General features: G+C 44.0%; 1 protein-coding gene across 2 annotated transcripts in view; it reads left to right on the top strand.

Annotated features, from left to right (window-relative positions):
• SLC15A2 (solute carrier family 15 member 2) overlaps positions 1-24,652 on the top strand; it is a 51,152-nt gene extending 26,500 nt beyond the window's left edge. For both annotated transcript variants that reach the window (XM_069982461.1, XM_069982460.1), the window contains 20 exons: positions 6,060-6,201; positions 6,356-6,448; positions 6,565-6,664; positions 6,751-6,841; positions 6,941-7,018; positions 7,396-7,478; positions 8,068-8,154; positions 8,723-8,812; positions 9,004-9,048; positions 11,474-11,506; positions 12,541-12,629; positions 12,708-12,789; positions 13,261-13,392; positions 15,147-15,281; positions 21,492-21,538; positions 21,950-22,060; positions 22,886-22,979; positions 23,193-23,345; positions 23,661-23,765; positions 23,988-24,652. In XM_069982461.1, the coding sequence (XP_069838562.1) occupies positions 6,060-6,201; positions 6,356-6,448; positions 6,565-6,664; positions 6,751-6,841; positions 6,941-7,018; positions 7,396-7,478; positions 8,068-8,154; positions 8,723-8,812; positions 9,004-9,048; positions 11,474-11,506; positions 12,541-12,629; positions 12,708-12,789; positions 13,261-13,392; positions 15,147-15,281; positions 21,492-21,538; positions 21,950-22,060; positions 22,886-22,979; positions 23,193-23,345; positions 23,661-23,765; positions 23,988-24,197 (2,000 nt within the window). In that variant the 3' untranslated portion in view covers positions 24,198-24,652. The remainder of the gene's footprint in view (positions 1-6,059; positions 6,202-6,355; positions 6,449-6,564; positions 6,665-6,750; positions 6,842-6,940; positions 7,019-7,395; positions 7,479-8,067; positions 8,155-8,722; positions 8,813-9,003; positions 9,049-11,473; positions 11,507-12,540; positions 12,630-12,707; positions 12,790-13,260; positions 13,393-15,146; positions 15,282-21,491; positions 21,539-21,949; positions 22,061-22,885; positions 22,980-23,192; positions 23,346-23,660; positions 23,766-23,987) is intronic.
• Positions 24,653-27,187: the final 2,535 nt, after the last annotated feature.

The following is a 27,187-nucleotide window of genomic DNA, read 5'->3' as shown; positions in this document are numbered from 1 at the left end:
GTCTCCCGCTGCCTCCTCCCCCTTTCACATGGTATGACCCCTCCTATAGACACAATGGGGGAGATTTATCAAAGGGTGTAAAATTTAGACTGGTGCAAACTGCCCACAGCAACCAATCACAGCTCAGCTTTAGGCAGTGCTGAAAGGAAAGAGGAGCTGTGATTGGTTGCTGTGGGCAGTTTGCACCAGTCTAAATTTTACACCCTTTGATAAATCTCCCCCAATGTTCTCAGTGATTCCGCCAAATCCTACATCTCATCTACATAGAGCCTGCAGCGTATCCACCACCGCGGGGGAGGGTAATAATAACGGACACAGTGCGCCCACCATAATACACCCCATCATCCTGCACGAAAAGCTTCTGCAACTCACTAATAACTCTCTGCTATTCCCAATCTCTTATCAATAAGGCCGCAGTCACACGTTCCGTGTTCCGCACAGAAGACGGACGTGGAATGCCTGTAACGGACCCTCCCCCGCCCGGGCAGCATCTGTGATAAGATGCTGGGAGCGGGGGAACTGTACAGAAATGCGCCGCGCTGCAGTGAATCAGACATGCAGCTCTGTCACGGAACGTGTGAATGCCGCCTGACTCTGCTGGCTGCCATCATTATTGACTGGAACCACCTGATACAATGTTACAATGTATCTGTATGAATGATACACCGTAATAAAGCTCCATTCACTTCAATGGAACTGAGCTGAAGAACCTGCACTCAAAATGGAGGCAAGAGCGGAAGAAAGCGCAGAACCTGCACCTGTCAGTGATGTGATGTCCTATACTGGGGCAGGGATGTTCTATACTGGGGCAGGGATGTTCTGGGTCAGTGATGTGATGTTCTATACTGGGGCAGGGATGTTCTGGGTCAGTGATGTTCTATACTGGGGCAGGGATGTTCTGGGTCAGTGATGTGATGTTCTATACTGGGGCAGGGATGTTCTGGGTCAGTGATGTGATGTTCTATACTGGGGCAGGGATGTTCTGGGTCAGTGATGTTCTATACTGGGGCAGGGATGTTCTGGGTCAGTGATGTGATGTCCTATACTGGGGCAGGGATGTTCTGGGTCAGTGATGTTCTATACTGGGGCAGGGATGTTCTGGGTCAGTGATGTGATGTTCTATACTGGGGCAGGGATGTTCTGGGTCAGTGATGTTCTATACTGGGGCAGGGATGTTCTGGGTCAGTGATGTTCTATACTGGGGCAGGGATGTTCTGGGTCAGTGATGTGATGTTCTATACTGGGGCAGGGATGTTCTGGGTCAGTGATGTGATGTTCTATACTGGGGCAGGGATGTTCTGGGTCAGTGATGTGATGTTCTATACTGGGGCAGGGATGTTCTGGGTCAGTGATGTTCTATACTGGGGCAGGGATGTTCTGGGTTAGTGATGTTATGTTCTATACTGGGGCAGGGATGTTCTGGGTCAGTGATGTGATGTTCTATACTGGGGCAGGGATGTTCTGGGTCAGTGATGTGATGTTCTATACTGGGGCAGGGATGTTCTGGGTCAGTGATGTTCTATACTGGGGCAGGGATGTTCTGGGTCAGTGATGTTCTATACTGGGGCAGGGATGTTCTGGGTCAGTGATGTTCTATACTGGGGCAGGGATGTTCTGGGTCAGTGATGTTCTATACTGGGGCAGGGATGTTCTGGGTCAGTGATGTTCTATACTGGGGCAGGGATGTTCTGGGTCAGTGATGTGATGTTCTATACTGGGGCAGGGATGTTCTGGGTCAGTGATGTGATGTTCTATACTGGGGCAGGGATGTTCTGGGTCAGTGATGTTCTATACTGGGGCAGGGATGTTCTGGGTCAGTGATGTGATGTCCTATACTGGGGCAGGGATGTTCTGGGTCAGTGATGTGATGTTCTATACTGGGGCAGGGATGTTCTGGGTCAGTGATGTTCTATACTGGGGCAGGGATGTTCTGGGTCAGTGATGTTCTATACTGGGGCAGGGATGTTCTGGGTCAGTGATGTGATGTTCTATACTGGGGCAGGGATGTTCTGGGTCAGTGATGTTCTATACTGGGGCAGGGATGTTCTGGGTCAGTGATGTGCTATACTGGGGCAGGGATGTTCTGGGTCAGTGATGTTCTATACTGGGGCAGGGATGTTCTGGGTCAGTGATGTTCTATACTGGGGCAGGGATGTTCTGGGTCAGTGATGTTCTATACTGGGGCAGGGATGTTCTGGGTCAGTGATGTTCTATACTGGGGCAGGGATGTTCTGGGTTAGTGATGTGATGTTCTATACTGGGGCAGGGATGTTCTGGGTCAGTGATGTGATGTTCTATACTGGGGCAGGGATGTTCTGGGTCAGTGATGTGATGTTCTATACTGGGGCAGGGATGTTCTGGGTCAGTGATGTGATGTTCTATACTGGGGCAGGGATGTTCTGGGTCAGTGATGTGATGTTCTATACTGGGGCAGGGATGTTCTGGGTCAGTGATGTTCTATACTGGGGCAGGGATGTTCTGGGTCAGTGATGTTCTATACTGGGGCAGGGATGTTCTGGGTCAGTGATGTTCTATACTGGGGCAGGGATGTTCTGGGTCAGTGATGTGATGTTCTATACTGGGGCAGGGATGTTCTGGGTCAGTGATGTGATGTTCTATACTGGGGCAGGGATGTTCTGGGTCAGTGATGTGATGTCCTATACTGGGGCAGGGATGTTCTGGGTCAGTGATGTGATGTTCTATACTGGGGCAGGGATGTTCTGGGTCAGTGATGTGATGTTCTATACTGGGGCAGGGATGTTCTGGGTCAGTGATGTGATGTTCTATACTGGGGCAGGGATGTTTTGGGTCAGTGATGTGCATAGTCGGTGATGTTCCTTGCTGTGGCAGGGATGTTCGAGGTTGGTGCGATGAAGTTCCAGTGATGTTCTGGATTAGATATGTGATGCTTTGGGTTGGTGTGATGATGTTCTTTTGGCAGGGCAGGGATGTTCTATGCTGCGACAGAGATCTTCAAGGTTGGTGCGACTATGTTCTAGATCGGGGCAGGAATATTCCAGTGACATTCTAGTTCGGGGCAGGAATATTCCAGTGACGTTCTAGGTCGGGGCAGGAACATTCCAGTGCCGTTCTAGGTAGGGGCAGGAATGTTCCAGTGACGTTCTAGGTTGGGGGTGGGAATATTCCAGTGACGTTCTAGATTGGGGCAGGAATATTCCAGTGACGTTCTCGATTGGGGCAGGAATATTCCAGTGACATTCTAGGTCAAGGCAAGAATGTTCTGGTGATGTTCTGTCCTAGGACAGCCCGTCCGTGACCTCCATTCCTTCCTCTTTCATGTATACCGCACGTGTTGGCTGCTCCTCTGACCTCTGCGCTCGGTATATAGTGTCCCCTGCAGGGTTCCATCCCAGCTGCCGAGCTCCAGAGCAGAATCATCACCGCTGGATCATTTCCTGGATTCTCCGCTCCCCAGATAGAAAATAGGAAAAATGTAACAAACAAAACCAGATCTTCCTCCTCCTCTTCCTCCTCCGCTGTAACACAAGGAGATGAGCAACCTCCCAGCAACCTTCCCAGATCTATACTGTGACCAACATAAAGGCAGTGCTGGTAATTAAAGGGCCGGCGTACAGGCAATCAGTATAATATTATAAAACACTTCGGAATCCTCTAATACATCCGGGATTCTTATTCTCACCATTCATCCATCTCCGCTGGATGTCAATGAATGAAGACATTCCTGTTTTGTTTGTCTTCATGATTGATCATCTACAGTCATATGATATCCGTTGTATACAACATAGAGGTGGCTCCTGCAGCTGTAAGGAGGTTAATGGGGGCCCCAGGTCCACGGATGGGAACCTAATCTTCATGTAAGTTATGGGGGCTCCAGCTCCGGGGATGGGCACCTCCTCTTCATGTAAGTTATGAGGGTCCCAGTTCCAGTGGTGGGCACCTCCTCTCCATGTAAGTTATGGGGGTCCCAGTTCCAGTGGTGGGCACCTCCTCTCTGTGTAAGTTATGAGGGTCCCAGTTCCAGTGGTGGGCACCTCCTCTCCGTGTAAGTTATGAGGGTCCCAGTTCCAGTGGTGGGCACCTCCTCTCCGTGTAAGTTATGAGGGTCCCAGTTCCAGTGGTGGGCACCCCCTCTCCATGTAAGTTATGAAGGTCCCAGTTCCAGTGGTGGGCACCTCCTCTCTGTGTAAGTTATGAGGGTCCCAGTTCCAGTGGTGGGCACCTCCTCTCCGTGTAAGTTATGAGGGTCCCAGTTCCAGTGGTGGGCACCTCCTCTTCGTGTAAGATATGAGGGTCCCAGTTCCAGTGGTGGGCACCTCCTCTTCGTGTAAGTTATGAGGGTCCCAGTTCCAGTGGTGGGCACCTCCTCTCCATGTAAGTTATGGGGGTCCCAGTTCCAGTGGTGGGCACCTCCTCTCCGTGTAAGTTATGAGGGTCCCAGTTCCAGTGGTGGGCACCTCCTCTCCGTGTAAGTTATGAGGGTCCCAGTTCCAGTGGTGGGCACCTCCTCTCCGTGTAAGTTATGAGGGTCCCAGTTCCAGTGGTGGGCACCCCCTCTCCATGTAAGTTATGAAGGTCCCAGTTCCAGTGGTGGGCACCTCCTCTCTGTGTAAGTTATGAGGGTCCCAGTTCCAGTGGTGGGCACCTCCTCTCCGTGTAAGTTATGAGGGTCCCAGTTCCAGTGGTGGGCACCTCCTCTTCGTGTAAGATATGAGGGTCCCAGTTCCAGTGGTGGGCACCTCCTCTTCGTGTAAGTTATGAGGGTCCCAGTTCCAGTGGTGGGCACCTCCTCTCCATGTAAGTTATGGGGGTCCCAGTTCCAGTGGTGGGCACCTCCTCTCCGTGTAAGTTATGAGGGTCCCTGTTCCAGTGGTGGGCACCTCCTCTCCGTGTAAGTTATGAGGGTCCCAGTTCCAGTGGTGGGCACCTCCTCTCCGTGTAAGTTATGAGGGTCCCAGTTCCAGTGGTGGGCACCCCCTCTCCATGTAAGTTATGAAGGTCCCAGTTCCAGTGGTGGGCACCTCCTCTCGGTGTAAGTTATGAGGGTCCCAGTTCCAGTGGTGGGCACCTCCTCTCCGTGTAAGTTATGAGGGTCCCAGTTCCAGTGGTGGGCACCTCCTCTTCGTGTAAGATATGAGGGTCCCAGTTCCAGTGGTGGGCACCTCCTCTTCGTGTAAGTTATGAGGGTCCCAGTTCCAGTGGTGGGCACCTCCTCTCCGTGTAAGTTATGGGGGTCCCAGTTCCAGTGGTGGGCACCTCCTCTCCGTGTAAGTTATGAGGGTCCCAGTTCCAGTGGTGGGCACCTCCTCTCCGTGTAAGTTATGAGGGTCCCAGTTCCAGTGGTGGGCACCTCCTCTCCGTGTAAGTTATGAGGGTCCCAGTTCCAGTGGTGGGCACCCCCTCTCCATGTAAGTTATGAAGGTCCCAGTTCCAGTGGTGGGCACCTCCTCTCTGTGTAAGTTAGGAGGGTCCCAGTTCCAGTGGTGGGCACCTCCTCTCCGTGTAAGTTATGAGGGTCCCAGTTCCAGTGGTGGGCACCTCCTCTCCGTGTAAGTTATGAGGGTCCCAGTTCCAGTGGTGGGCACCTCCTCTTCGTGTAAGATATGAGGGTCCCAGTTCCAGTGGTGGGCACCTCCTCTCCGTGTAAGTTATGAGGGTCCCAGTTCCAGTGGTGGGCACCTCATCACCGTGTAAGTCATGGGGGTCCCAGATCTGAGGGTGTGCACCTCAACTATATGTAAGTTGTGGAGTCCCAGCTCTGGGGGTGAGCCCCTCATCTCTATGTAAGTTATGGGGGCCCCAGTTAGGGGGATGGGCCCCTCATCTCCATGTAAGTTATGGGGGTCCCAGTTCTGTGGGTGTACACCTCGGCTACATGTAAGTTATGGGGGTCTAAGCTCTGGGGATGGGCACCTCATGTCCATGTAAGTTATGAGGGCCCCAGTTTCAGGGATGAGCACTTCATGTCCATGTAAGTTATGGGGGTCTCACTCACCCCTTATGACTGCACTAGGGACGCTCTTTCTGACTTGTTGGGGTCTTCTCCTTGTCATCCGTTCATCTGCCCTGTTCTCTTTCAGCTGTCCTCACTCTGTATTTCGTGAATTATCTGCACTGGAGCGAGAACTTATCCACCACGGTCTACCATGCCTTCACCGGTCTCTGTTACTTCACCCCCATCATTGGCGCCCCCATTGCTGACAGCTTGCTCGGCAAATTCAAGTAAGTCTCTTTCTAATACTACTCAGTGCGGTAGCAGGGTTGGATAGATGGGTCGCTGCCCGCTCTGGATGCTGTGTCCATCACGGGAAGGTTATATACATGATCTGTTGTCTCCACTGAGTACATATACATGACCTGTTGTCTGTTTTTGCAGCACCATATTTTGGCTCTCCATCCTGTATGTCATCGGTCATGTGATCAAATCAGTGGGTGCCATTCCAACAGTGGGGAGCAAAGAGGTGCACGTGTAAGTCCATGCTATACCTTGTGTGATCCATATTGTATAGATATCATGTGACCACTGGTATGTGTGGGCCTAGTCACAGAATCCAGGATGACTAAACATCTTATAAACCCTCACAGGGCGCTGTCTATGATTGGACTGATCGCCATCGCCTTCGGTACTGGGGGCATCAAGCCATGTGTCTCAGCCTTCGGAGGTGACCAGTTCAATGAAGAACATGTAAGACTGTCTTAGATCTGGGGCGCTCATACTTACTTATATCCTTGGCCGCCCTATTCTTATTGGAGTTTTTGGATTATTTGTAGGTACAAGAACGAGCCAAGTTCTTCTCCATCTTCTACTTGGCCATCAACGCTGGGAGTCTCATCTCCACCTTTGTGACCCCCGTGCTCCGAGGTTGGTAGATCTTCACTTTAGCCTCAGGATCTCCCTCCGATCCGTTTTACATTGACCCCGACATTGGCGCCAGTTATTTACTCTGTTCTTCGTTTGCAGGCGATGTCCAGTGTTTCGATACGGACTGTTATGCATTGGCGTTTGGGGTTCCGGCTGCGTTGATGTTTTTTGCGCTCAGTAAGTGTTCTAAAAAGAAGAATTATTTGTGCGCAGTGAATTACGTTGGTGGCCACTGTTGCCTCCACTCAGATATTTCCCAAGCTGGATATATTGTCTGTTATCATCAAAAACACATCCTAATCCATTTAATAAGACTGATCAGAGCCCCGCCTCTTGTGCCGTCAAGGGCTCATTGTCAGGGTGTTACCGTACCGCGCCCTGTCATCATGTGGATCTGTTTCCACAACATGGAGCAGATGAATACGTTCTCTGTGTGTTTGTGTCCGGTTCACCTCATAGACAAAAGTGGGTCGGGTCACATCAGGGCGTCTCGGGAACTTTGCCCATACGTCTCCCCTCCCCCGCTGACTGTGCTCTTTTTCGTTTTCTTCTAGTTGTGTTCGTATGTGGCAGCGGTATGTACAAGAAATATCCGCCGCAGGGGAACATACTGGGCTCCGTCTTCAAGTGCATCGGAGTAAGTGCTGGTGGAGGGCGCGGAGTAAAGTCTATAGATAAATCACAACTCCGGGGATTCAGATCCAGCATTGTGGCTGGGGATACACCTGATACTGGTTGGCCGCACAGCTCCAATTTTGGTCGCCTAACGTAAACATTGCAATGTTTCATTATGAGATAGCATCTACTAATTGTCTATGTGGTTGCCGGGAGCTTCATAACATGGGTTCCCACGATCAGGCAAGCCTTCCATCACCAAGCACAGTGCCCAGTGCCAGACGGACGGGTGTAAAGCCACCACCACTGGACTCTGGGGCAGAGCAGATGTGATGGTTCACACTTCTCTATGATGAATGAGTCTGGGTTTGGTGATGCCAGGAGAACATTACCTGCCTGACCACATTATGCCAGCTGTTATGTATGGTGGGGGAGGATTGTACCATGGGGGTCGGCCTCAGTAAATGGAAATCTTAAGCCTTCCGCACCAAGACGTTGGCGACATTAGATGCTTTCATCATTGTAACATATAAGTTTAGATAATGTGGCGCCCCTGGGGGTGGCGCTATAGTATGACTGCCGTGTAACCTTTTGGTGTTGGTTTATTTCAGTTTGCCATCAAGAACCGCTGGAACCATCGCTCCAAAGAGCATCCTAAGAGGGAGCACTGGTTGGACTGGGCCTCTGAGAAGTATCCGGTGAGTACGCGCTGTCCGTTGTTGCCACTCATCGATCACTGATCAGAAAAGATAGTGGACAGGGTAGGAGACTGTACAATGGGGCAGGGTGAACGGGGCTGCACAGCGGTGAATGAGGATTACAGTCCAACAATGATGACAAGTTATTGTTGGCGTCTCTGGTTGAGTGACCGCCGCCCTGCGACCTAATTATAAGCAATAATGGATTTAGCCAAGTCCATTCATCACTGTCACTTCAGTCATAGGAATGAAATGTTTGCTTGGCTCACACTGGGCATCTGCAAGAGGGAACTCTGGATTATATTAAAGGGGAACTCTATATAGAAGGAGGCAGATCGAAAAGACAAGACTTCCCAGAATGCTGATCACCAAGTTCTGTGCAGACACCGAAACAGCAAGGGGTGTTAGAAGCCATCAGCTGTGAATCCAGTACTAGACTAGGAGGCTGAGTAATGGAGGAGGACTTTCCAGTATATATGGGGGATAATATATAAATGTCTCTTTCGGTCACAGTTGCCATTTCTGCTTAGTATTTTTATCTTATAGACGTTGATTTTATTTTTTACAGAAAAAACTGATCACAGAAGTGAAGATGGTGACGAAGGTGCTGTTCCTGTACATCCCGCTGCCCATGTTCTGGGCGCTCTTTGATCAGCAGGTCGGTTCCTGATGACTTTCTCATACGCTCAGTACCATAATCCAATGTACCTGTTCACACTATACTCCCTGACACTAGAGGGCGCTCCAGCTGATGATGTGACAATTTGTAGAGGAAACAATCAGCATTAGATTCTTGTTCGGCATCTGGTAACATGATCTGTGATCGCTTTCTCTTGTGTCACGTTTCAGGGATCCCGGTGGACCCTACAAGCTACCAGAATGGACACAGATTTTGTAAGTGATTGTCGTCCCGGCTTCGGGGGAATAAGGATCGACCTTATATCATTGCTGAAGTGTCAAATCCATTAACTGATAAATGATGGATATGGGGGGGGGGCAGTATCTGTAGGGTCGTATTTTTAACTATAAACAATAAGATCATTTATCGTTAACCTGAAATCAAGCACCACATTACACAGAGCGATAGGCGTTAGTTACAATCGTTACTATGATCAGTTACTGATTGTTACTATGATCAGTTACTGTGATCAGTTACTATGATCAGTTTTTGTGATCAGTTACTGTGATCGTTACTGTGATCGTTACTGTGATCAGTTACTATGATCAGTTACTATGATCAGTTACTGTGATCGTTACTATGATCAGTTACTGTGATCAGTTACTGTGATCTTTACTGTGATCAGTTACTATGATCGTTACTATGATCAGTTACTATGATCAGTTACTGTGATCAGTTACTGTGATTGTTACTATGATCAGTTAATGTGATCGTTACTATGTTCAGTTACTATGATCAGTTTCTGTGATCAGTTACTGTGACTGTTACTATGATCAGTTACTGTGATCGTTACTATGATCAGTTACTATGATCAGTTACTGTGATCAGTTACTATGATCAGTTACTGTGATCTTTACTGTGATCAGTTACTGTGATCGTTACTATGATCGTTACTATGATCAGTTACTATGATCAGTTACTGTGATCGTTACTATGATCAGTTACTGTGATCTTTACTGTGATCAGTTACTGTGATCTTTACTGTGATCAGTTACTGTTATCGTTACTATGATCAGTTAATGTGATCGTTACTATGATCAGTTACTATGATCAGTTTCTGTGATCAGTTACTGTGATCGTTACTGTGATCAGTTACTATGATCGTTACTATGATCAGTTACTGTGATCGTTACTATGATCAGTTACTATGATTAGTTACTGTGATCAGTTACTATGATCAGTTACTGTGATCGTTACTGTGATCAGTTACTGTGATCGTTACTATGATCAGTTACTGTGATCGTTACTATGATCAGTTACTGTGATCAGTTACTGTGATCAGTTACTGTGATCGTTACTATGATCAGTTACTATGATCAGTTACTGTGATCAGTTACTGTGATCGTTACTGTGATCAGTTACTATGATCAGTTACTATCATCAGTTACTGTGATCGTTACTATGATCGTTACTATGATCAGTTACTGTGATCGTTACTATGATCAGTTACTGTGATCAGTTACTATGATCAGTTACTGTGATCAGTTACTGTGATCTTTACTGTGATCGTTACTGTGATCAGTTACTATGATCAGTTACTGTGATTGTTACTGTGATCAGTTACTGTGATCGTTACTATGATCAGTTACTATGATCAGTTACTGTGATCAGTTACTGTGATCGTTACTGTGATCAGTTACTATGATCAGTTTCTGTGATCAGTTACTGTGATCGTTACTGTGATCAGTTACTATGATCGTTACTATGATCAGTTACTATGATCAGTTACTGTGATCGTTACTGTGATCAGTTACTATGATCAGTTACTGTGATCGTTACTATGATCAGTTACTATGATCAGTTACTGTGATCGTTACTATGATCGTTACTATGATCAGTTACTGTGATCATTACTATGATCAGTTACTGTGATCAGTTACTATGATCAGTTACTGTGATCAGTTACTGTGATCTTTACTGTGATCGTTAATATGATCAGTTACTATGATCAGTTACTGTGATCGTTAATATGATCAGTTACTATGATCAGTTACTGTGATCGTTACTGTGATCAGTTACTATGATCAGTTACTTACTATGATCAGTTACTGTGATCGTTAATATGATCAGTTACTATGATCAGTTACTGTGATCGTTACTGTGATCAGTTACTATGATCAGTTACTTACTATGATCAGTTAATATGATCAGTTACTGTGATCCCAGCAAATGAAGAAACAATGTGGAATTACAGCGATCGATTTGTGAACAATTAACAATAATTTTGGTGTCGGCACCAGACGGACGATGAACGATTTCTCGTTGGTCGGTTGATTGTTGCCGGCATGACACAAAACGGTTATCTTTTAAATTTGCAGGATATAACGATAATTTGCACGATAATAGTTCAGTCCTAGTAAACCCTTGGGGTTCTTGTCCCGCTTGGCTTCATCAGTCCCTCTCAGGGTATGATGGGAGTTGTAGTCTCTCACCGGTCAATGAGTATTTGTACAGTCTATGGTCTATAGGACTGAGCTGCATCCAGATACCCGGCTCTTCTTCTGTGAAATTCAAATCTTCTGTAGAAAAATTTAGCACAATATGAACGAGGGCGAAATTCTCAGAGAACAAAATCTTCCTGTAAGATTTGAGATGTAGATGGCGGCTGAGGGTGATCTATGTGTCTTCATTTCTTTTCAGAAAGGGTTTGTGGCTCAGCCCGACCAGATACAGGTAAGACCTATGTATATAGATCTGTACATGTGATCAGCTAGACTGTAATACAGATATAATGCACCCACCAGTATACAGGATAACATGCCATGTCCAGTCCCTCTGCTCCCATCTCAGCTAATACACTTATCCCTATAGACTCGTCAAGTGAAATAATTTGACAAATACATTCATATAGAAAACTTGTCTCCTGATCCCTCCCAATGCTGATAGCTCATTGTCTAGGTTAGCGACCACCACTCTGCCCTAAAAGCAGTGGTCTGGCTGGTATATGTATCTCTATAGACTATGGGGAAGATTTAGCAAAGTTGCGCACCTGGCGTACGGCAGGTAGAAGGTGCGGGTTCTTGCCTTCTCCCTGGTATACACCAGCTGTAACCCCTGCTCACCTGAAGAGTGGGCCCCTGCATGACCTCCTCCCCCGACTAATAGATTGTTGTGCAATGCCTGCGCACGGTGCAGGGATGCCCTTGTTTTATATATATATATATGTATGTATGTATATGTATATATATATATATATATATATATATATATCCAAGAATTTTGCGGCACATTCGTATAGTGAAAAAAGTTGTGGTATTTATTGGTACATCAAAAAACAAGTGCACTTGCTTTTTGATGTACCAATAAATACCACAACTTTTTTCACTATACGGATGTGCCGCAAAATTAAAATTCTTGGATTTATTTAGTTGGAGATTTAATCCAATCTCCGTTGCTTGGCACTCCAGCACTGAAACTGGGAGTGCGCTCTATTGTGGACATTATATATATATATCTATCTGTCTGACCCCTGCTTTTAGAGCAGAGTGGTTGTCCGTAACCCAGACAACGAGCTGTAAACAATAGAAGGGAAAGAGTGGCCTGTCAGGAGAAGGAGACAGGTTTGCCATAAGTATAACGTTAGATCAGTAGAGGAAACACAGGTAATGACAGTAAGGAGTCTGCCCCGCTGCCCCCTGCAGCATGTCACCTGATCTATGGGGAGGAGGTTTCTAGGATGATATCTCCCGGATTATTTCCCTCCTCAGATTCTGAACCCGCTGCTCATCCTGATCCTGATCCCGGTCTTTGACCTCGGCATTTACCCGCTGTTAAGACTCTGCAAGATCAACCTAAAGTGAGTGATAAGCGGTGAATAACCTGACCCTGCGGGGTGATGATACCATAGAGAAATAACTACTCTCATCATCCTCAGGGCTGTCCCCAAGATGGCGATCGGTATGATCCTGGCAGCCCTGGCCTTCGTAGTCGCGACTATTGTGGAAATCAAGATTGTCGTAAGTTACTGAGCTTCATTATCAAACAATTTCACGTGTGATACAGCCTGCTGAGCTGTGTATCTAAATCTAGTCCTCTCATGTGTGGTTCTGGCTGCTGGGGGTGGTTTATCTAATCCTATCATGTTATGCTGGTGGCTAAGTGCTGTATCTAATCCTCTAATGTGTCATTCTGGCTCCTGGGGGTGGTGTATCTAATCCTATTATGTTATGCTGGTGGCAGAGTGGTGTATCTAACCCTCTCATGTATGATCCTGGCTGTTGGGGGTTTATATAATCCTGTTATGTTGTACTGGTGGCTGACGGGGTGTATCTAACCCTCTCATGTGTGATCCTGGCTGCTGCTGGGGGTGGTGTATCTAATCCTATCATGTTATGCTGGTGGCAGAGTGGTGTATCTAACCCTCTCATGTATGATCCTTACTGTTGGGGGTGTATCTAATCCTATTATGTTGTACCGGTGGCTGACAGGAGACGTATCCGGCCACCCCAAAACCCGGACAAAGTTTTCTGAAGGTCCTGAACTTCGCAGATGGACCAGTTACCATCAATGGTCCCGGAAACATCGCAATACAACCTGCGCTGAACCCTGCAGACCTCCAGGTAAGTAAGGATGATACAGCTGTACATATATACTTATATACAGGAGATACCCAGGTTATAGCAGCTGTACATATATAATTATATACAGGAGATCCCCAGGTTATAGCAGCTGTACATATATAATTATATACAGGAGATCCCCAGGTTATAGCAGCTGTACATATATATTATATACAGGAGATCCCCAGGTTATACCAGCTGTACATATATAATTATATACAGGAGATCCCCAGGTTATACCAACTGTACATATATATTATATACAGGAGATCCCCAGGTTATACCAGCTGTCCATATATATTATATACAGGAGATCCCCAGGTTATACCAGCTGTACATATGTAATTATATACAGTATATACCCAGGTTATACCAGCTGCACATATATAATTATATACAGTATATACCCAGGTTATACCAGCTGTACATATATAATTATATACAGTATATGCCCAGGTTATACCAGCTGTACCTATATAATTATATACAGTATATGCCCAGGTTATACCAGCTGCACATATATAATTATATACAGTATATACCCAGGTTATACCAGCTGTACATATATAATTATATCCAGGAGATCCCCAGGTTATACCAGCTGTACATATATAATTATATACAGGAGATCCCCAGGTTATACCAGCTGTACATATATAATTATATGCAGTATATACCCAGGTTATACCAGCTGTACATATATAATTATATACAGGAGATACCCAGGTTATACCAGCCATACATATATAATTATATACAGGAGATCCCCAGGTTATACCAGCTGTACATATATAATTATATACAGGAGATCCCCAGGTTATACCAGCTGTACATATATAATTATATACAGGAGATACCCAGGTTACACCAGCTGTACATATATAATAATATACAGGAGATCCCCAGGTTATACCAGCTGTACATATATAATTATATACAGGAGATACCCAGGTTATACCAGCTGTACATATATAATAATATACAGGAGATCCCCAGGTTATACCAGCTGTAAATATATAATTATATACAGGAGATACCCAGGTTACACCAGCTGTACATATATAATAATATACAGGAGATCCCCAGGTTATACCAGCTGTACATATATAATTATATGCAGTGTATACCCAGGTTATACCAGCTGTACATATATAATTATATACAGGAGATACCCAGGTTATACCAGCTGTACATATATAATTATATACAGGAGATACCCAGGTTACACCAGCTGTACATATATAATAATATACAGGAGATCCCCAGGTTATACCAGCTGTACATATATAATTATATACAGGAGATACCCAGGTTATACCAGCTGTACATATATAATAATATACAGGAGATCCCCAGGTTATACCAGCTGTAAATATATAATTATATACAGGAGATTCCCAGGTTATAGCAGCTGTACATATATAATTTTATACAGGAGATCCCCAGGTTATAGCAGCTGTACATATATAATTATATACAGGAGATCCCCAGGTTATAGCAGCTGTACATATATAATTATATACAGGAGATCCCCAGGTTATAGCAGCTGTACATATATAATTATATACAGGAGATCCTCAGGTTATACCAGCTGTACATATATAATTATATACAGGAGATACCCAGGTTACACCAGCTGTACATATATAATTATATACAGGAGATCCCCAGGTTATAGCAGCTGTACATATATAATTATATACAGGAGATACCCAGGTTATAGCAGCAATGTAATGTTACATTTCTCTTTGCAGGAACCACAATACCTGACACTGAATATCACGGGTGCAGACACAATGGCTCTTACATGGAACGGAGGAAGCTGCAATGTTCATGTTATAGAAAAGACTGTTCATTCTGTCGTTGTAAATAATTCAGGATGTATAGATGTAAGTGGGAAAGTATGTACAGAAAATATACAAGGATGATACAGAGGAGGTAACGGGGGATATGGAGGAGATACAGGGGTGATATGGAGGAGATACAGGGGTGATATGGAGGAGATACAGGGGCGATATGGAGGAGATACAGGGGTGATATGGAGGAGATACAGGGGTGATATGGAGGAGATACGGGGTGATATGGAGGAGATACAGGGGTGATATGGAGGAGATACAGGGGTGATATGGAGGAGATACAGGGGTGATATGGAGGAGATACAGGGGCGATGTGGAGGTAATACAGGGTGATATGGAGGAGATACAGGGAGGGGTGATATGGAGGACATACAGGGGTGATATGGAGGAGATACAGGGGTGATATGGAGGAGATACAGGGGTGATATGGAGGACATACAGGGGTGATATGGAGTCGATACAGGGGTGATATGGAGGAGATATAGCGGTGATATGGAGGAGATACAGGGGTGATATGGAGGAGATATAGCGGTGATATGGAGGAGATACAGGGGTGATATGGAGGAGATATAGCGGTGATATGGAGGAGATACAGGGGTGATATGGAGGAGATACAGGGGTGATATGGAGGAGATACAGGGGCGATATGGAGGAGATACAGGGGTGATATGGAGGAGATACAGGGGTGATATGGAGGAGATACAGGGGTGATATGGAGGAGATACAGGGGTGATATGGAGGTAATACAGGGTGATATGGAGGAGATACGGGGGTGATATGGAGGAGATACAGGGGTGATATGGAAGAGATACAGGGGTGATATGGAAGAGATACAGGGGTGATATGGAGGAGATACAGGGGTGATATGGAGGAGATACAGGGGTGATATAGAAGAGATACAGGGGTGATATGGAGGAGATACAGGGGTGATATGGAGGACATACAGGGGTGATATGGAGGAGATACAGGGGTGATATGGAGGAGATACGGGGGTGATATGGAGGAGATACAGGGGTGATATGGAAGAGATACAGGGGTGATATGGAGTCGATACAGGGGTGATATGGAGGAGATGCAGGGGTGATATGGAGGAGATACAGGGGTGATATGGAGGAGATACAGATCATATATAAATGATATAGAGATGACATGGGGATGACATGGAGATGATATATAGATGATACAGAGATGATATATAGATGATATAGAGGTGACATGGAGATGATATATAGATGATATAGAGATGACATGGGGATGATATATAGATGATATAGAGATGATATATAGATGATATAGAGATGACATGGAGATGATATATAGATGATACAGAGATAACATGGAGATGATATATAGATGATATAGAGGTGACATGGAGAGGATATATAGATGATATAGAGGTGACATGGAGATGATATATAGATGATATAGAGGTGACATGGAGAGGATATATAAATGATATAGAGATGACATGGGGATGATATATAGATGATATAGAGATGACATGGGGATGGTATATAGATGATATAGAGATAACATGGAGATGATATATAAATGACATGGAGATGATATATAGATGATACAGAGATAACATGGAGATGATATATAGATGATATAGAGGTGACATGGAGAGGATATATAGATGATATAGAGGTGACATGGAGATGATATATAGATGATATAGAGGTGACATGGAGAGGATATATAGATGATATAGAGGTGACATGGAGATGATATATAAATGATATAGAGATGACATGGGGATGATATATAGATGATATAGAGGTGACATGGAGATGATATATAGATGATACAGAGATAACATGGAGATGGTATATAGATGATATAGAGATAACATGGAGATGATATATAAATGACATGGAGATGATATTGAGATGACACATGGGGGGTTTTGAGATGATAAGGAGATAGTTATATAAAGGTGAATGATATGAAGGGGATACAGAGATGATACAGAGGTGAAATTGAGATTTTGAGGAGATGATACAAAGATGACATGGAGATGATAGAGAGATTATACTCTATATTATAGAGGTGACGCAGAGATATAACAGGGAGGTGATACAGACATTATACAGAGATATAACAGGGAGGTGATACAGACATTATACAGAGATATAATAAGGAGGTGATACAGACATTATACAGAGATATAATAAGGGGGTGATACAGACATTATACAGAGATATAACAGGGAGGTGATACAGACATTATACAGAGATATAATAAGGGGGTGATACAGACATTATACAGAGATATAACAGGGAGGTGATACAGACATTATACAGAGATATAATAAGGAGGTGATACAGACATTATACAGAGATATAATAAGGAGGTGATACAGACATCATACAGAGATATAATAAGGGGGTGATACAGACATTATACAGAGATATAACAGGGAGGTGATACAGACATTATACAGAGATATAACAGGGAGGTGATACAGACATTATACAGAGATATAATAAGGAGGTGATACAGACATTATACAGAGATATAATAAGGGGGTGATACAGACATTATACAGAGATATAATAAGGGGGTGATACAGACATTATACAGAGATATAACAGGGAGGTGATACAGACATTATACAGAGATATAATAAGGGGGTGATACAGACATTATACAGAGATATAATAAGGAGGTGATACAGACATCATACAGAGATATAATAAGGGGGTGATACAGACATTATACAGAGATATAATAAGGGGGTGATACAGACATCATACAGAGATATAATAAGGGGGTGATACAGACATTATACAGAGATATAACAGGGAGGTGATACAGACATTATACAGAGATATAATAAGGGGGTGATACAGACATCATACAGAGATATAATAAGGGGGTGATACAGACATCATACAGAGATATAATAAGGGGGTGATACAGACATTATACAGAGATATAATAAGGGGGTGATACAGACATCATACAGAGATATAATAAGGGGGTGATACAGACATTATACAGAGATATAATAAGGGGGTGATACAGACATCATACAGAGATATAATAAGGGGGTGATACAGACATCATACAGAGATATAATAAGGGGGTGATACAGACATTATACAGAGATATAATAAGGGGGTGATACAGACATCATACAGAGATATAATAAGGGGGTGATACAGACATTATACAGAGATATAACAGGGAGGTGATACAGACATTATACAGAGATATAATAAGGAGGTGATACAGACATTTTACAGAGATATAACAGGGAGGTGATACAGACATTATACAGAGATATAACAGGGAGGTGATACAGACATTATACAGAGATATAACAGGGAGGTGATACAGACATTATACAGAGATATAATAAGGGGGTGATACAGACATTATACAGAGATATAATAAGGAGGTGATACAGACATTATACAGAGATATAACAGGGAGGTGATACAGACATTATACAGAGATATAATAAGGAGGTGATACAGACATTTTACAGAGATATAACAGGGAGGTGATACAGACATTATACAGAGATATAACAGGGGGGTGATACAGACATTATACAGAGATATAACAGGGAGGTGATACAGACATTATACAGAGATATAACAGGGAGGTGATACAGACATTATACAGAGATATAATAAGGAGGTGATACAGACATTATACAGAGATATAATAAGGAGGTGATACAGACATTATACAGAGATATAACAGGGAGGTGATACAGACATTATACAGAGATATAATAAGGGGGTGATACAGACATTATACAGAGATATAATAAGGGGGTGATACAGACATTATACAGAGATATAATAAGGGGGTGATACAGACATTATACAGAGATATAACAGGGAGGTGATACAGACATTATACAGAGATATAATAAGGAGGTGATACAGACATTATACAGAGATATAATAAGGGGGTGATACAGACATTATACAGAGATATAACAGGGAGGTGATACAGACATTATACAGAGATATAATAAGGAGGTGATACAGACATTATACAGAGATATAACAGGGAGGTGATACAGACATTATACAGAGATATAATAAGGGGGTGATACAGACATTATACAGAGATATAATAAGGGGGTGATACAGACATTATACAGAGATATAACAGGGAGGTGATACAGACATTATACAGAGATATAATAAGGAGGTGATACAGACATTATACAGAGATATAACAGGGAGGTGATACAGACATTATACAGAGATATAATAAGGGGGTGATACAGACATTATACAGAGATATAATAAGGGGGTGATACAGACATTATACAGAGATATAATAAGGGGGTGATACAGACATTATACAGAGATATAACAGGGAGGTGATACAGACATTATACAGAGATATAATAAGGGGGTGATACAGACATTATACAGAGATATAACAGGGAGGTGATACAGACATTATACAGAGATATAATAAGGAGGTGATACAGACATTATACAGAGATATAACAGGGAGGTGATACAGACATTATACAGAGATATAATAAGGGGGTGATACAGACATTATACAGAGATATAATAAGGAGGTGATACAGACATTATACAGAGATATAATAAGGGGGTGATACAGACATTATACAGAGATATAATAAGGAGGTGATACAGACATTATACAGAGATATAACAGGGAGGTGATACAGACATTATACAGAGATATAATAAGGAGGTGATACAGACATTATACAGAGATATAATAAGGGGGTGATACAGACATTATACAGAGATATAATAAGGAGGTGATACAGACATTATACAGAGATATAACAGGGAGGTGATACAGACATTATACAGAGATATAATAAGGAGGTGATACAGACATTATACAGAGATATAACAGGGAGGTGATACAGACATTACAGGTGATACAGAGATGATTATATAGAGATGATATAGAGATTATACAGAAGTGATTATATAGTGGTGATACTGAGATGACAGAGGTGACACGAAAATATAATATGGAGGTGATACAGACATTATACAGAGATGATACTGAGGTGATACAGAGATTATTATATAGAGATGATATAGAGGTGATACAGAGGTGATTATATAGAGATGATATAGAGGTGATACAGAGATTATACAGAGATTATTATATAGAGATGATATAGAGGTGATACAGAGGTGATTATATAGCGGTGATACTGAGATGATACATAGATAATTATATAGAGATTATACAGAGATAGTACTGAGGCGATAAGAAGGTGACGCAGAGATAATTATATAGAGGCAAGGGGGTATTTACATGTTTCGTGCAGAGTCCGTAAATAGAGGAGATACATAGACGATATAGAGATGATATAGGGGTCATATAGAGACAATATAGAGATGATATAGGGGTCATATAGAGACAATATAGAGATGCTATAGGGCTCATATAGAGACAATATAGAGATGATATAGGGGTCATATAGAGACAATATAGAGATGATATAGGGGTCATATAGAGACAATATAGAGATGCTATAGGGCTCATATAGAGACAATATAGAGATGATATAGGGGTCATATAGAGACAATATAGAGATGATGATCCTCGTTAGTATAGTGGTAAGTATCCCCACCTGTGACACAGGGTACAACTGTATGGAGTGTGTATGTTCTCCCCATGCCTGGTGGGTTTTCCTCCGGTTCCTCGGATTCCTACCACCTTCCGAAAACAGACAGATGGATTATAAATGGGAAAAGGGACTGATATGAGCTATGACAAGCCATGTACAGCGCTACGGAATAAGCTTGCCCTATATAAATAAAGGAATTATTCATATGATATGGAGATATTATAGCAATTATTATCCAGAGATTATACAGTGATTATTATCCAGAGATGACATAGTGGTTATTATCCAGAGATTATACAGTGATTATTATACTATCAGGACAGGGAGGTAGGGATGAGACACAACAGTGAGCCCTAAGCCTGAATCCGCACACTGTCCCTACCTACTTGCCTCAAGCGGCCCTAGGCAGCCGCGGACAGCCACAAAGGTGGTCCCTGCTCTGGTATAAGTGTAACACAGAGATGATATAGTGATTATTATAGAGATGATATAGTTATTAATATACAGGGATATAGTAATTAGAGTATACAGTGATCATTATACAGAGTTACGTTTTGTGTATACAGACGATACAGATTTATAGGGGACGGGGGTGTCTGTGCCAAATACAGTAGATTACTCCCTGATGTTTTCTTTTCTAGGTTGTGGATCCGAATAAAAAACCAGAGAAAGGCTTAGCAGCCATCAGGTATGTTGAGTCTGTGTGAGGTTTCATCTCTCATCATCCATGTGGAGTGGGAATTCACCACCACTCACCGCGCACAGCACTCTGGTTCTCGCTCCCCTGACACAGCATGCACAAGTTTATAGACTGTCCAGGGACGGTCACCATATTACATGACGTGCCTGGACAGATGGTAAGAGCTGAGATTTTTGGAAGATGTCACAGGTTCCCTTTATGAGTGCTGCCATCTCACAGTATACACCATAGCTGTCTGATAGATGTGGGAGCTACAGTGCAGCTGTACGAGAGAGGCCGCAGGCAGAGTGTTACGTCATCTGTGGATGTGACATCACGTGGGATTGTAATTCCAGGGGGCGCTGTGGAGCTTTTTCCGTTGTTGGACACTTGAGATAATGGAATTGATTCCTCTTGCAGGTTCATCAATATGCTCGATGTGGAAGTCACAAATATTACGGTTACAAAAGAAGAATTTATCACCACTATTCCGGGAAATGTGTCGCGCTACGAGACCCTGAAGCGAGGACAGTAAGTGCCCTAATGGGTTCATCCCAATGGCAGGAAAGATCTGGGACCACAACACCATAACCTAGGGGAGGCGTCCTGATCCTTCACCATGCAATTATAGATGGGAAACCACAATAGGATGGCAGAAAGCTGGAGACTGTGGGTGACAAGACCTTACCCCTGTTCCTGGCAGGGTCCCTGTGGCAGCACTTAATATATCAGGTGACCATGGTGGCCCCTAAGCTCCCGCTTACTGGGTTTATATCATTAGGGTAAGAATGCTGCAAAATCCACAGAACTTTATGCTAACAAACGGATTACCTAGCGGATCACCACCCACGTGTCCTTCCTAGTCTCTCTGTATGCCAGCGGTGGGTGCAGTATTACCTGCTGGGGATCTCAGCGGCAAACATGAGATAAACCCAAAAAATCTGACATGGTTGATTAGTCTATACATACATATACATCTATAGAGTCTGGTAGCCCATAAACACACTGGGAAAGCACATAGGATTGGTGAAAACTAGAGATGAGCACCCAATCCACAAGGTCTCCTATAGCTGCATTCATCTTGTCCTTACTGTAAGTATGCTCATCCCTAGTGAAAACTAAGAAGTCCATCGGCTGCTTCACCAGAGTCTCACTTTCTGGCTTTTGTATTTTAAGCACATGCAGTAGAGAACCTGCAGTAAGTGAGAGTCTCCTGCTGTGATCCTGACTTTCCTATGATTGGACCTTACACCATGTACTGTACTTACCTAAAGCAATAGGGCCCCTTTATCTATCTGAACATACAATGTGGCCCCCCATATTATGTGCAGCCCCTCAGTCATCTCCTCTCTTTAGGCACAACCTAGCGGCCAAGATCGGTGTAACGTCATACACCATTGATGTGGGAATGCTAAACTTCGGAGCAGCCTACACCGCGGTGCTGAGATCGGTAAGTGAACCTTCTCTGTAAGTAAAAGTTCGGAGATGCCAACTGTTTGGGATCCGGCAACGTTCCATTCACTTCACTGACAATCACACATAAGAGACACAACACTACATTAAGATATTCATTTAGTATATGAGGAGACCCCCCCCTCCCCTGTCACATCACAGCTATGGTTATTACGCTGCTGTATTATACTTCGTTTTTTTTTGCTTCCAGCGAAACAATGCTGCCGAAACCATTGAAGCTGTCGTGGTCAATGATGTTGTTCCGAACAGTTTCCACGTGGCGTGGCAGATCCCGCAGTATTTCCTGATCAGCGCTGGGGAAGTCATGTTTTCCATCACAGGATTGGAGTTCTCGTATTCCCAGGTAAAACACCATGAGGGCTCATGGCTACCAGGAAAGAGACCGTAGTCAGTGCGAGACTGGGGCACATTGGGTGGGAATGAGTGAGGGGCCCCATGTGATCAGACAGAACAGTGCAAAGAAAACTCTGATGCTTCACTGCACAAGGAAAGAGCAGAACCGCAACACCAAGGGATGTAATAGCGGCTCCGGAGGGGGCGCTTGTGGCCGGACCCCCTGATCATTGTGTCAGAAGATGGGCCCTGATCCTGATCTATATCGTCACCATTGTTACTGATCCAATGTCTTTTAGATGAATAACCTTTGCTTCTCCCTCAGGCTCCGGCCAGCATGAAGTCCGTCCTCCAGGCCGGGTGGCTGCTGACTGTCGCTTTTGGAAATGTGATTGTGCTGATTGTGGCTCAGGCGGGATCCCTGGAACAGGTATACAGTTATAACCCGGCAGAGATCCGGTACCTTCACCATAGCTCTTAACCCCAAAATATTCACTGGCAACACCAGCAGAACTGTAGCAGCTCCCCCCTTGGGAAATATTCAGCAGTCCCCCATTTCCCCGTTGGCCACGAGCCAGTGAGTCCTGATTTCTGTACGTCAATGACCGTGTTTCTCTTCAGCATGTATGACCCTGTGCTTCTCACCCCACAGTGGGCGGAGTTCGTCCTCTTCGCTGCTCTTCTGGTCGCCGTCAGCATCATCTTCTCCATTATGGGCTATTTCTACGTTCCGGTGGATCCCAATCTCTTAAATGAAGAGGATGAGAAAGAAGATGCGGACCAGGATAAGAAGAAGATGATCCCAGATTTCTTTGAAATGAGTCCAGACGCCATTGTCGAGGATAAGAAGACGAAGATCTAGAGTGGCTGGAGGTGGAATAAGCTTGTGGGACGGCCATATATATAAGTGTTATGGGCCAATCAGTGAGAAAGCTTTGGGCATCAGTCTGTGCCGCCGCCATAGTCCACCCTGATTTCATAACTGCTTATATATTTACTGTCTCCTTCCTACATGGAAATTCTTTTACTGTTCCTTACAATGAACTTGAACTGACGTGTGCCCGGGACGTCTCCGGCACTTTATAAGCACAACCGGTGAATCCGGGCGATTGTACAGTCTCATGTCCTTAGCTATAATCAGGAGCTCAGCGCCACCCAGTCTCTGGGATAAATGTGTGAGGTAACGTCCCAGGTGTCCCAGAGCGATCCGAGGCTGCGGTCGGGTCTTGAGCGCCACTGTCATAAATCATGTACATTATGGTAAATACCGCGATACGTTATATTGTTTATAAATAAATACAGAATGTTTGAAGAGTTCACGACTGTGCAAAGTTATAAGATCCGGACATGGTAAATAGGGGATACGGTATCGGTCACACTTGTGGGGGGTGATGCCACAGACCGGGGTGACTATGAGGTTTTGTACCAACAATAGTGACAATAGGGCAGAGTTACTACTACTGTTTAAGAGCCAGAACACATACATCCAGAGAGCTGGAGACGTCCCGGATGAGAAAACAGATGCTAGATCAGTTGCATCAAGTGACCCATAGTCTGAAATAGTTTCCCTCTTCTCAAAAGTTGTCCTCTGGCTGCACCGAATCTACTAACACTGCCTCTAATGTTATTTGATATAGTATCACCATAAAGACGTAACCAGATGCCAGATCATTAGACATATGTGAAAATATGTTTCTTTCAAATCAACTGGTGTCAAAAAATTCTAGAGATTTGTAAATTACTTCTATGTCTATGAAAAAAATCTTCAGTCTTCCAGTACTAATCAGCTGCTGTATGTCCTGCAGGAAGTGGTGTATTCTCTCCAGTCTGACACAGTGCTCTCTGCTGCCACCTCTGTCCATGTCAGGAACTGTCCAGAGCAGGAGAGGTTTTTTTAAAGATATTTTATTAAAGGTTTTTTGTTAAAACTGTACAAGCATTAATTCGATACATTAAGAATGGTGTACATCTAATCGAGACAAATGACATGGAGATTGTAACATAAGAAGACACGTGATGACATAGTAAAAGGAAAAGAACATGTCACATCACACAATATTTTCGTACAGAGAAAACAGTGCTGTACAGGGGGGGGTAAAATAACTAGATGGAAATCCGTAGTAGAAAGGATAAATAACAAACAGAAGAGGTAATGGAAAGGAATACAGAACAGATCGGTATATGTTAGTAATGCATTTCGTGAATATCAGTGTAATATTTTAATATATATTGAGGCAATCAGATAGATAAAGTCGGGAAATAAAGATTTAGAGATCAGTATGATTAAGGTAACTTTGGGAGTATAGATTCTCGGTACGAAGTCCAAGGCGACCAAATATTCAAGAATTTGTATCGGGTATTGGAGAGGTTTTTTTTTACGGGGATTTGCTTCTGCTCTTTCTAGTTCCTGACATGGACAGAGGTGGCAGCAGAGAGCACTGTGTCAGACTGGAGATAATACACCACTTCCTGCAGGACATACAGAAGCTGATAAGTACTGAAAGGCTGGAAATTTTTAAACAGAAGCAAATTACAAATCTATATAACTTTCTGACACCAGTTGATTTAAAAGAACAATTCTATCACTATCATTGGAGTACCACTTTAAACTAGGCAGGCTAAAAATGTCAGATTCAATGGGGTTTTCCAAGCTAAAGAAGTTAAATGTTACATCATATCCTAGATAGGGGTTACGTGTCAGATCATGGGGGTTACAACCACTGAGACAAGAATTGCCCGAATTGTTGCTGTATATATTCACCTGGAACCCCCGTAATCTGACACTTATCCACCTTCATGTGGATATGGGATTATTGCTTCACCCCAGAAAATCCCTTTAAAGGAGAAGTCCGGCCATATGAAGCATCCAACAAGTGGCAAGGGCAGGTGAGAGGATAACAAGCAGTCCTTATATACCTCTTCCTGTGCCCACGTTGCACCGCGGGATCGCCTCCGGAACTCCCGCCAGACGTCACGACTCGGGGGAAATGCCTGTCTCAGCTGATGGACAGCCCTGTCAGCCAATCAGTGATTGGAGCGGCGTCCTGCCTCAGTCACTGACTGGCTGAGTGGGCTGTCCATCAACCGGGTCATGACGTCGGCTCTGGTGGAGCCTGGTGAGGGTCCTAGAGCGGCGATCCATAGCTGCAGAGGAACAGGAAGAGGTGAGTCGGTGAGGTTTGTTATTAGATTAGTCACATTAAAAAGAGTCTGAAACAAACGACCTGTAAGACATGTGAACCAGTTATATGGGGCTAACTGTGATGGATTCACTCTACTGCCCCAGCGCTCTCTTATTAGAGACCAGGTTCTCTTCAAACTATTTAAAAGCGTGAGAAAACAATAAGTGGAGTGACCATCCAGCCTGAATGGCACCCAGTGTTCACGTCCACTAGATGGCCCCCTAGTTCCTGCACACACAACCGTTTGCAGCACTGCCACAAAGCATCACATGCCCCACTTTCAGTAAGTAGGGGAAAACATTTAAGCAACCATCCCGAGGAATAAGTAGAATCTTGGCAGCCGCCGAGCATCATGGGAGTTTAGCTGAAATAACAGCAAGGTGTCATGTTTGCAATGAAGCATTTCCCCATCCATTATAGTTACATGACCTGTTTAGCGCTGTCCGTGCCGGATCGGGCGCACTTAATATGCAGCTTCTTGTTTGGAGCAGTTAGGATTTACATTTGGTTGCTAGGAGATGTAATTAGAATATCGGCCTCATAAATCTGCCGGCGACTCGTCATCCTGGAACAACAATATTTTAATAAATCAAACTGGCCGCACGGAAAGGTCGTATTTAATTCCTGGAGGCTGCACACAAAGGAGCCAACCCTAAGACGTTAATTAGAG

This window comes from Dendropsophus ebraccatus, chromosome 9, assembly GCF_027789765.1.
Source record: "Dendropsophus ebraccatus isolate aDenEbr1 chromosome 9, aDenEbr1.pat, whole genome shotgun sequence".
Taxonomy (NCBI): domain Eukaryota; kingdom Metazoa; phylum Chordata; class Amphibia; order Anura; family Hylidae; genus Dendropsophus; species Dendropsophus ebraccatus.
This window is presented reverse-complemented; position numbering and strand designations above follow the sequence as displayed.